At 39.1% G+C, this 12298-nt stretch overlaps 1 protein-coding gene across 6 annotated transcripts in view; it reads left to right on the top strand.

Moving 5' to 3' along the window:
- CEP128 (centrosomal protein 128) overlaps window positions 1–12298 on the top strand; it is a 127977-nt gene that overhangs the window by 2483 nt on the left and 113196 nt on the right. For all 6 annotated transcript variants that reach the window (XM_064151091.1, XM_064151080.1, XM_064151100.1 and 3 more), the window contains exons 2-5: window positions 4593–4753; window positions 5726–5812; window positions 10523–10649; window positions 11566–11687. In XM_064151091.1, the coding sequence (XP_064007161.1) occupies window positions 4607–4753; window positions 5726–5812; window positions 10523–10649; window positions 11566–11687 (483 nt within the window). In that variant the 5' untranslated portion in view covers window positions 4593–4606. The remainder of the gene's footprint in view (window positions 1–4592; window positions 4754–5725; window positions 5813–10522; window positions 10650–11565; window positions 11688–12298) is intronic.

Here is a 12298-nt window from a genome sequence, read left to right as displayed (position 1 = left end):
CTTTGTAACATTTTAATGCATTTACAGGTCTCATTATTTTCAATTGCTGTGACTACTCAGGAACCCTTAAAAATCCCTCTTTTACTACTGTGACACTGATGATGTCATAAGTAATATTACTTTGAGGCTCTCAGCTTCTAGAAAGAAAAGTGACATGGTGGAATTAAGAGTTAAGCTGAGCCTTTCCCTTGGAGCTCTTTGACTTGCAGGAAAGCTATGTGAATTGTGTCATGTAAGGTTAGTTTTCTAGCTCTCATGGCACGCTTCTGTGCAAAGGGTAAACCAAGCATATGTTTTTCTGTCCACTTTTGGGCAGAAAAGAGAATTTGCTTTCTGTGAAACTGAGAATGGGCTTCTGAAGAATCTAAGTTGCCAAAACAACTGTTACTATGACTTTGTAGTTGAGATAATGTAGACAGATACAAGCCATCAACCATTTGCTGTGATCGTTAAAATTTAACTGTGTTATGACTTAAGGGTAACAGGCAAAATGTACTGGTACATAGATCCATGAATATGTGGAGACTAGACTTCTGTGGATTCATGTCAGGATTGAGTTTCTGATCCCTAACAAAGATGATCTTGTGCTTAATTCTTTGTATTAATAGGGTCTCCTCTTGTTGTCTTAAAGGTATTTTCATGAAATGCTGTGAAACTGAAAACATTTACTAAGCATGGAGGAAATTTATCACTGTATGAGTTGTTTATTGGGTTTTGAATGTTTGTGCTACTTACTGTGCTTGGTAACATCAGAAAGAGGTTTTTTACCCTACACAATTGGTGCCACAGTTATAGAAGGAATTCAAAATTAGTCTAGAACAGGATGCCAAACTTGTTTGAGAAAAGTCTCGTTTCATGTCTATTAGTGATATCTGTGGTATGTGTGCTGGAATATGGATCTTGCTGATGCCTGCGTGATGTCCTAGTGAAGATCAAGATTAAAATATAGCATGATGTAGCAATGTGCAGGACAGAACAGCTGTTAGGTTGGTTTTTTGTTTTGTTTTTGTTTGGAATGATGGTGAAAACAAATATTTTTCCACATTGTTATTTCTCTGTTTTATGTCTTTTATTATTCTCTGTCTTTGAAAATATCTCATATGTTCTCTTTCCTAGTTCTCAGTGTTTGTGCTTTCTCATCCTCATTTAGACTTCATTTCAGCTTATTAAAGTGAGAGACACAGTAATAGTGGATTCTGACACTGGCACTGTGGTGATTTGGGTGTTACCCACCCCCCCACACGTTGGAAATCACCCAGACTAGACTCAGCCAGCTCTGGAAATTGATTGAAGCTTGTATTTACAACTTGGCACACTATACAAACAGATATTTACAATATATACAGCTATATACAGAAATATACAGAGTAAAAGGTAATGCAGAAATACAGTACCCCTCCCAGAAACCTGAGTCCCCAGGAGTGGCTCCCACCTTCTCCCACCCCTCTACCTTACTCTAGACATCGCCTTGTGCCCCAAGGAAGAACGGAGGGTTGGCCAGGGTGGGTTAGGAAGCAAGTGGATTAATCAGAGAGATGGTAGGTGAGGTTAGAGAGAAATGCAGCCCACAGCCTGGACAGAGAGCAACCACTTTGTCTATGTTTGGATTCTTGCTCTTATACCTCTCAGCAAGCCTATGAGTGAAGTGGACATCACTGTTGTTTCTCTTTCACAGCCTGTAATCTAGGTCTTCTCACCAAAACATTCTAGCTAGCTTCAAACCAGCGTAAAAATGTGCTTTAGTGATATAAAGGGAGGGAAGATGATGTGAATTCATCACTTCAAAAAAAGTATGCAATATTGGTGTAATTGAGCACTAGCTGAGTATGTTGATTTACTCCTGTGAAAGGTCTGATGGACACAGATTTACAGCTTTTAAAAAATTAAATGTAGGACTCTGGAAATTCAGCTTAGCTCTATATAAAATACAGTATAAGAATTGAATGTCATTTGTGATTTCTTTGAGAAACTTCAGCTTTAACAACTAGAAAAATGACACTGTGGATTTTTTTGTGTGTTGACTACAGGAGTTCTAGAGTCTTATTTCCTTTCGCCCTAAAGTAGGCAAAAGGCATCTCTCAACAGGTGCTGTTAATACAGATGTTATCATGTCGATTGTATGACTTTTAGGCAGACTGCTGCAGTGTGTAATATTTTAGGAAGAGATTTGTATCTAACCTACCTTTTCAGAATAGTAATTGCAATCTGTTACTGTGTGGCTTTACTACACTAATCATAGCTGCTAGCTTTTAATAATGGCTTTTCCCGTGTCTAATGATTGTTATCCTATTTTCTCCCTTCTGCCTTGCTGTTCTGAATACTCAACAATCTTCAATTCTTTCCTCACAGCCCATAATATCTTCTGCCTCAAGTAATTTTTGAAATTTAGTGAGTTGCCCCAGTGTCAACATAGTCATCTGAATGAAGTCAAATTACCATCGGGTAACAGAAATAATGTAATTTACAAAATTACCATTTTTAACATCTTGTACAGCGTTAGCTTTCTCTTTCTAGAATATGACATTGCTGATGCATTTTCAACTTGAAATGCTGAAGGTTTTTAGCATTTGGGTTTGGTTTTTTTTTTTACTCTTTCCCCTTCCAACTTATGTTTTCCTTGCTGTGTGTCAAGGTCCGGAGGAGCAGAGATGAACAGTATCTCTGTCCAGAGGAGCTAGACCAGTTCTTATGGATTCCGTGTTGTGAAATTAAGGTGCAAACGAGACCAAATATCACCATGAAACTGTTTATTAAAGGATAAGGTTGGGCAAAACGGAGGGAAAGAGGGGAGAAGGGGGAGAGAGAAAGATCAGAACAGAGGGAGAGAGGGGAGAAGGGGGAGAGAGAAAGATAAAGAGATCAATGGAGAAGGAAAGAAGGAGCAGGGAAGGGGAAAAGGCTGTGAGCATATTACCCTCAGTCGCAGATGAAGGAGTGAGAGAGAGACGGGTGCGTGGCCCAGGGATGATCTTCTGCGGAGTTTGTCAGAGGTTCTCCAGGTGGTGTGCAGCTCTGGTGGTCTGGTGATGGTCTGCCCTCGGTGGTCCGGTGGTCCGGTGGAGGTGCCACTCTCTGTCTGCTGGTGATGCCACTGGTGGTGCGGTGGGAATACCACTGGTGGGGATACCACCCTTGGTCTGGTGGGGATGCCACAGGTGGGGATACCACGCTTGGTCTGGTGGGGATGCCACACTTTGGCAGGCATTTCTCCTGCCTTTTTATACAGTTTTCTGCTCAGTGTCCAGCTGCAGCCCCCCCAGGGCATCTTCCTGTGCATTCTCACACATTCGCAGGGGTCCGGCGTCGCCGGGGGGAGGGCCTCCGCCCTCTCTCGGCTACACCTGTCCACACCCTGCATACACAGCCCTTGGGGGCAGCTGAGATAAGGTGGAGGCTTCCTGGGCAGTCCAGCCAGGGTGAGGTCTAGGAGTTTCAAAGGTATTGTCTGTTGATTTGCATCTCTGAGCTTTTGGGCCAAGCACCGAGTCTGAGTCCCAGAAGTAACAAGATTAAGGAGGGACAATGCAATCTTTATCTTTGTTGATTAACAAGAGAGAGGATCAGACTCTCACACTGTGTTTGTCCGGTTGTGCAAATAATGTAAGTTTCAAACTTAGTAAATAGTATATTACATTATCAGGTCATTTAATGAAAATACGTAGTGGATTCATGCTAGGTTCTTGCTTGATACCACTTCCTAGCTTGACTTTCAATTTCTTAACTGCTGTGTGAGTTCTGATACCTAGTTTCACTTCCATTTTAGGGAAGTTTAATTTGGTTCACTTTTTTTAGCTTACTTTTGTGAATAGTGTATGTGTCTGAGGTTGTTGTTTGAATTTTTTTTAAGTGATCTCTGTTGCTTCCCTGTTTGATAAATTTGATTACTCATTACCAAATTGATTTATTTAATATCAGTGGATACATTGTCTTGTTTGTTTTTTCCTCTGAGAACAGATGTTTTGTTGTGAATGTAAAATAGTCTGTTTTAATTTCTTCCACATATTTAAATTAAATGGGTTAGTCTGTAACTTCATGTCCAGAGTTTTGTTTTGTTTTCATGACATGGCATTTGTCTCCATCTGTAATATCTTTGATTCTCCTTGAGTCATTAAGATACTGGTTGTTAAACTTGTTTGAGAGATAGTTACTTGTGGTGATTTGTATTAATTTGCCCAGGGCAATCTGAATATAGCTTAACAAGTAGCATGAGGTAAAAGGTAATGATTCTACACAGCAATTGGTATAATTCTTATGCTTCTACTGTATGTTTTAGGGGAGAATTTGCTTTGGCTTATGGTCTTACCCTGGGTACAGGACACTTAGGTGTAACGAGAGTGCATCTTTTGTTTTAGTTCTTTCCCAGTGATCTTTTCCTGTTGCATTTTGGCACCACTTCATAGTGTGAACAAACATAACTGAGGAGCAGGTGAAAGACCTGCTTCAGAAGTATATCCTGCTGACCTGAACCAGAAAGGCTAAGGTAGACTTAGTCTGAGTATGTGGAGTTGTTTTAAGAATATTGTGCAAGTCTGAGACGGTTCAGTTACTATCAGGGTTTAGCATTCATTGTCTTTTGTGGTCTCCCTGCCCAGGTTTCAAGATACTAATGGCAGATACATCCAGTGATTCCGACAACTATCTTAGGGGTCGAATAGGAAGGCCGCCACCTTTGAGAGTGTCCCGCAACAGAACTCGGAACTATGGTGCTGAAGAAGTTACAGAGAAGATCCATACTTTAGCAAGCACTTTACAGGTTGTGTACAAAATATGGTTTAAAAGTGTTCATGGTCTGCATTTCTGTAACTAGAGTCAAAATATTAATTTTTAAAGTTGTGGAAAACACTGATGGGAAATGTTGCTTTAAAACACTGATGGGAAATGTTGCTTTCTGTGCAAACCAAGAAGGTTTGGGAAAGTTGATCATTACAGTATCATCAAGGTTGGAAGAGACCTCATAGATCATCAAGTCCAACCCTTTACCACAGAACACAAGGCTAGACCATGGCACTAAGTGCCACATCATATTACCTCTGTGCTAAAAGAGATGCGATTTGTTAGCTTTCATGTAGCCATTGTTTCATGTATAAACCTGTTTTGGTCTATCAGGCCTACCACAACACTTGTGTTGAGGTATTGCTTGGTGGTCGCTGTTAATTTCTTTTCTTTAACATGTGAGAAGAGAAAAATTCTGTGCAGAATGCTGAATTTAAGCTTTGACATTTCTTAGCTGGACAGTAATTGTCAAGCTTTTCAGCAGATCTGCCATTTGATTCAGCTCTTCGTCTGTTCAGATAGTGCTCGTGCAGAGACCTTACCTAATGTGAAAATGTATTTCTCATTTAACTTAATTCTGTTTTACAGTCAAGTAATGTTAAGGTCTTTAGATTAAAAAAGTTTTTGTCCAGAGTTGCTGAAATGAAACTTTTTATTTGAAGCTGAGGCCTAACTGTTTTAGCACAAATGAAAGCATGCTTCTGTGCTTTGATTTGGGTCTTTTGGTTGTGTTTGGGTGGTTTTTGGTGTTTTTTTTTTTCAATCTTCCCTTTAGCTGTGCTGTACATCTTCAGATTCTGGTTACTTGAATAGGATTTTGATTGCTTAGACCCTTTAAAAAGCACTTGTGTTATCAGTTTATTCTTATAAACCAAGAATAATAAAGACAACAGTAATGTTTGATTAGAGGAGGTTTCTGTTTTAACTTTGCTTCCTTGAATTTTCTTTTAAGGATACCAACAGAAATCTAAGGCATGTTGACCATTTACTAGGACAATACAGAGAATACAACAAGGAACAAACTGAAGAAATAGCAAATGTGAGCAACATTCAGTTCATCTTAAATCTTTTCTGCTAATGCATTCATAGCTGAAAACTTGCTGGTAATAGAATGTGTCAAGAGTTAAGTAGATAGACACTTTTGATATTTAAACAATCAAAATCAAACTGTAGTGATATGTTACATGATAAACCTCTGGCAAGTTTTGTGTCTTTGTTACTTCTTTGTATTTTAAGCACCAAAAAGATTGTTGTGTTATGATACTGTGCCAAGTACAAGGTGCTTAGCTGAAAGAAACATTATTAGCTAACATGGCTTTTGCCTGAATAAGTGATGCAAAACTACAATGGGGACTGAAATTGTGATCGTACTGGCATAAGGTTTTTTCCTGCTGTTGTACAACAACCTCTGAGTTTGTTGAACTATGTTCTCTAAATTGCAAGAGTGAAGTTAAATACGAAATTTCTGAAAGTTTGAAAGCAGGACTCTAGACAAACTAAAACAAGTTGGTGCTGGTAGGGCTGGAGAAGTCTGACTTGGTTGCAAACTGCAGCAGGTGCATCCTTGAAATGTGCATATGAGAAGCAGAACTGTTTTGCACATAAGGGTAAAGAGAAAGAGAGGAAAAAGCAGATATGTAGAAAAGGAGGTTTACTTTCTATACCTGTTTGCTCAAGCATAAAAGTGATTTGGAATATATGCCTCATAATTTTTCTTCTGTTTTAATGTTCTTGGTGTCTACAACTACCTGAAGGGACATTGTAGCCAGGTGGGGGGTGGCCTTTTCTTCCAGGCAACCACCAATAAAACAAGGGGACACAGTCTCAAGTTGTGCCGGGGAAAGTATAGGCTGGATGTTAGGAAGAAGTTCTTCACAGAGAGAGTGATTTGCCATTGAAATGGGCTGCCCAGGGAGGTGGTGGAGGCACCGTCCCTGGAGGTGTTCAAGAAAAGACTGGATGAGGCACTTAGTGCCATGGTCTAGTTGACTGGCTAGGGCTGGGTGCTAGGTTGGACTGGATGATCTTGGAGGTCTCTTCCAACCTGGGTGATTCTATGATTCTAAATCTATGATTTTATAAGCTCTATTTAAGTACTGAATTTGTGGGATTTCTAGTGGGCATTGACACCATTTAATGTTGTCTGTTTTTAATAAATGCTGACAAAAAATGCAGCTCATTGTTATTTGGAAGGATTTTCTATCAAGAAATATGAAGATGAGTGAGAGGTCACTAAAAATTAGTTATGATTTAACGCCTATTGTTCTTAGCTGTGCTAAGTGACTTTCAGTTATGGTTCACGTGGAGGAGAAATGTAGAGATTCTGTCTCCCCTTTGAGCTTTAAATAAGAGACCAAGCTAAAGATAGTATGTTTTTCTGAGGTCCTGTTCCCTTTCTGAGGATCTTGTATGTACTTCATATGGGGAAGAAGTACCTGGAATCTGGATTTAGTGAATCTCTCTTTATTCTGTAATTAGTTAAGAAAAACTTGAATACATTTCTTATTTGGATCATAATGTACTGGGATGTTTTGTTCATAACGGTGTCAGTCAAACATTTCTACCATATTAGATTTAGTACCAAGATTGTTTATCTAAGAATATTTTGTTCCAAATTAGGTGTTTGGCTTCTGCCAGTTAAGCTGAATATTTTAATGTCTAAATCGTGAATTCAAGTCATTGTATTTGCATTTATGAGTTGATGACTGTTGGACTGCTGAGGAGCAATTCTCCATTTTAGTTATGAATAAGTCTTACTACCCTCCTTTGTGGTGGCCAGTTTTTGCCTGTGAATCAGTGCAAAGCTTGCTTTGTAACTTACAGGGTCAGGAAGGCTTGTTGCTTAGAACTGCGTGGTGGTGTTGCTGGTTTCCTAGTGGTGGGAACGTTGTACTCTCCATATGTACTCTGTATTCCAGAACATCGTTATTTTCCCTGCTGACTTCACTGTTGATCTGTGAAGTCACTGTGTTTGTGGTGAACAGGAAGAGTAGAGAAAAGGTTCCATTCTTCACTTTGGGGTGAGGAGGAGAGGAGAGGGGGAGAGAGAGAGAGAGAGAGAGGAAAGGTATTAGGGAAGGTTTTTGGGGTGGTTATCTTTTTGGCTCATGTGAGGCTTTGAAGAGGTTTAGAAGTAATTAGCCTTTGATGAAAGAGTTTGAAAGATGAAAGAGGTTTTATGTTTTTTTTTTTGTCATTTTTTTTTCTGATGGCACTGGTATTTATCCCTTTAAACTATTTTTTTTTTTCAAAAAAGAACAAATGGGAAAGGACCAAAATCTTAGGCACTGGTTTGATGGGATTTAAATAGCTTATAAATAAGATGCCAAGGAATGGAATTCAAATTGTTGAATATTAAGGTACTTCAAATCAAATTTGTTTTCAGTATCTCTGTTCTGCTGTCACTAGTCTTTTTGCATTCTTTTATGGTATTTTTTTAGGACAGATACATTTAACAATGTGGATAAGTGTAAATTGTAAATCAGATTTTCTTAATAACTTTTTTGGCCATTGTTCCATTCTGAAAAAAAAGAGACTGGAGGATAAGATTGTTAATTCTGGATACTGTCATGGTTAAAATAATTAAAAAATACAGCTTTCTAGTTTTGTGTAGAAAGGATGAAAATAGGTGCTGTAAATTTAAAGCATGCAAACTGAGCACCTGTAACTTCATTCAGAGAATTTAATTGCCCCATTAAAGATGCAAGATAAGTCTTTGACAGAGTCAAGACATATTTGAAAATTGAGTTATTGCTGCTCTTTCTTTGATCTGGAGTTTTCACAACTTTCTCTATTAATTTTTTGCCTTTAGAATGCAAAGTGATCTTTTGTTGCATACATGTATTGTTGTATCTTTTTCCTCTTGAGTAAACTCAGTCTTTTACAGAACGCATACCGAAATGTAGATTTTTAGTTTGACAATTTCTTAGTGATAACAATTGTTTAAATAATATTATATAATTAAAGCATAGTACTTAAAAAAAAAAAGTAAGCAAACATTATAAGATTCAGAAAAGATTGAAAGTAGTATTTTATGCTTTCAGAAAAAAATGCTGCCCAGGGAGATCCAATAGGGTGTGTAATTCTGCAACAATAAAGCAGCAATTTAACCATTGTGTAAAGTCTTCTATTAGGGAGTGAAAAGGCGACCCTTTAGAAATGGTTGTTTTATAGGTTGTGAAAAGAGGTGTGACAGAAGCAAGTGGGGTAAGAACCAAAGTAAATGAATACAATCTTAGAAATTAAGACGCAGGTTTGAAAAAACGAATATAGGTAGTTCTGAACTCTGATGTTGGGAATTGGTGTTCCCCAAGGATCAGTACTGGGCCCAGTCCTGTTCAGTATCTTTATTGATGATCTGGACGAGGGGATTGAGTCCAGCATCAGTAAGTTTGCAGATGACATCAAGCTAGGAGCAGGTGTTGATCTGTTGGAGGGTAGGAGAGCCCTGCAGAGGGACCTGGACAGGCTGGATAGGCGGGCAGAGGCCAATGGGATGAGATTGAACAAGGCCAAGTGCAGGGTTCTGCACTTTGGCCACAACCCCAAGCAGCACTACAGGCTGGGGACAGAGTGGCTGGAAAGCAGGCAAGAGGAGAGGGACCTGGGGGTACTGATAGATAGAAGTCTGAAGATGAGCCAGCAGTGTGCCCAGGTAGTCAAGAGAGCCAATGGCATCCTGGCCTGCATCAGGAACAGTGTGGCCAGTAGGACAAGGGAGGTTATTCTTCCCCTGTACTCAGCACTGGTCAGGTCACACCTTGAGTACTGTGTCTAGTTCTGGGCCCCTCAATTCAAGAGAGATGCTGAGGTGCTGGAAGGTGTTCAGAGAAGGGCAGCAAAGCTGGTGAGGGGCCTGGAACACAAAGCCTATGAGGAGAGGCTGAGGGAGCTGGGGTGGTTTAGCCTGGAGAAGAGGAGGCTCAGGGATGACCTTATTGCTGTCTACAACTACCTGAAGGGACATTGTAGCCAGGTAGGGGGTGGCCTCTTCTCCCAGGTAACCAGCAATAGAACAAGGGGACACAGTCTCAAGTTGTGCCAGGGGAAGTATAGGCTGGATGTTAGGAGGAAGTCCTTCACAGAGAGAGTGATTGGCATTGGAATGGGCTGCCCAGGGAGGTGGTGGAGGCACCGTCCCTGGAGGTGTTCAAGAAAAGCCTGGCTGAGGCACTTGGTGCCATGGTCTAGTTGACTGGATGGGGCTGGGTGCTAGGTTGGACTGGATGATCTTGGAAGTCTCTTCCAACCTGGTTGATTCTATGATTGGTACCTTTTTTTGGGGAAGTATAACTACTCCAAGTAGGGCTTGATGTAAAGCTGCTTACTGAAATTTGATAGCTGTGTGTCAAACTAATTCTAGGTAGAGCTGCTAGAAAAATTCCAATTAATGTTTTAAAAAAAGTTATTCTCTGGATTTTTCAGTGCTCTTTTTGAGCATTGCTGGCAAATAGCCTGTGCCCTCCCCCCCCCCTTTTTTTTTTTCTTGGGTTGTAGCAGACATACTTTTGTTTTGAGCTTTCCTGCACGACTGTTGTAAGAAACTTGATATTTGAAACTGCCAATATTGGAAACATGTTTTGCTACAGTTAAAGAAATATGATATAAGAGATACTGAAGAAAAGCTGTCATTAATTCTTTGGAATACTTGGCTTAAAAAGAATTTTGATTCTCTTAATGACTTTCTGAAAAAATAATGTTCTGCATGCATGGATTTTTAATCAACCTGTACTTACGTCTCTAACTGCAGTTAAAAGAAACACTGGAACAATCTATAGGTCAGTTAAGGAGCCAACGATTAACTCGAAACTCTGGAATGAGAAGTGCTTCTCTCTCAAGCTTATACCCTAGTGATCTGGATGGAGAAGTTGTATCAGGTAAAATACTTAAGGTGCTTAAGTATACTTAAATTATGTCACACAGCTGTTATATGGAAAGAGGAAATTAAGAAGGAAAATGTTTAAAGATAGTAGCATGATAAATGATCACTGATAACTTAAAATCAGTTTAGAAATTAGAGAGACCTGCATCAAGTTATGCAGTTGTTTTGTGGTAAATTCTTGGAATATTCTGTTACATAGTCTCTTCTGAGCTCATACCGAGGGATCTAAACGAAACACTGATTCTTTCAGTAGATCAAACTCTGTCCATTGTGTGAGTTGTAGATACATATAAGTTAAAGGTAATTCCAAAAGACATGCAAGCTTCTGAAGCTTGCTTCGCAGCAAAAATGAGAATGAGTATTTTAAGTGTGTTAGACTGTGGATGTGGGGATGAAATTATATAAGCTTCTGTGGAAAAGGAAGAACTGAGCCAATATATGTCATGTAAAAAAGAAGGTGTTTTTAATTGTACATCTCTGAAAATTTGTTAGATTTTTAGGAAAAAAGTGTATCTATTCCTCCAAAAAGTATCAGGTAATGTATTCTAGTACAAAGCTCTAAAACATCGTTTTCCTTTTATAAAAGCTGCGGAGTGCTGTAACTTGAAGCTGTAATAGATCCAGGTGGAAGAGAAGCTGTCACTTGGGCAAATGAAATTTGAGGAAAAAATTGCCTATTCCTTGGAGGAACAAAGAAAACCTCTTTCTTACCTATGATACATATGTGTTCCAGAAATATTTACATTGAAGAAGAATCCTGAGAACTACTTTAGTGGGTGTTTTGTCTATAACATGAGCTGTAGGCATATTGGCAAGATGAAACACAGGGTTTTTTTCTGAAGTAAAATGAAAATTTACCCAAACAAATTTTTTTCTTCCTACTTAGTTTTTTAATCTCTTATCTCATAAAGGGAACCGCCACTTTCTGCCTACTTCTCCTCTCAGGGATTATGGAGACTCACAGGGCAATAAACATCGACGGTCTAGATCTGCGAGCGTTCGGTTTGTCAGTGAGGCAGAGAATTTGGACCAGGTACAGACTGCTAATGGGATTTGCTTCTCCAAATAGGCAATATGTGATCACCAGGCTCTTCACTTTTACATTAAATGAGGTTGTTCCAATGATGCAGCTAAGAAAATGGAAAGTGTTATATAGAATTATTCCTCCTAAGCTTCCAAAAAGAAGAACTGTTGTAGACTACTTCTAAATGTTCTGTCAATATAATAGAAATTTTATTTAAGGGAATTCCTGTAATGCATGCAAAATTTTTATGTTATATTAAGTAAAGCTTCAAGCAAAGAACTTTTTTATTTCTTCTCCTGGTTTTGATGATAATTGCTGGTTTGTTCCTTTATGCTTTTCAGTGAGTGAACGTGGGTTTACTCAATCATTAACTATTTTGTTAGAACAATGTAGTGCAAAGATAAACTAAAGCTGTGTCATCTTCCTTCTGTAAGAAAAGTCCCTTAATTCCTATTCTAGCTCTTTCTAGCTAAGGCAGCTTTGCAGCTGAGTGGGCTTTTAACACATTTGAGACCTTTTCCTTCTTGGACTCATACATTCTGAAAATATGCTGTGTTTCTCTGCTGGGTAAAGCACTGACTGGATGGCTGGGCCCAGAGACTAGTGTTCAGTGGGTTTAA

The sequence above is a fragment of the Pogoniulus pusillus genome, chromosome 1 (genome assembly GCF_015220805.1).
Source record: "Pogoniulus pusillus isolate bPogPus1 chromosome 1, bPogPus1.pri, whole genome shotgun sequence".
In the NCBI taxonomy this organism is placed as follows: domain Eukaryota; kingdom Metazoa; phylum Chordata; class Aves; order Piciformes; family Lybiidae; genus Pogoniulus; species Pogoniulus pusillus.
The sequence above is the reverse complement of the archived record's forward strand: the minus strand, read 5'-3'. Positions and strand labels throughout refer to the sequence as shown.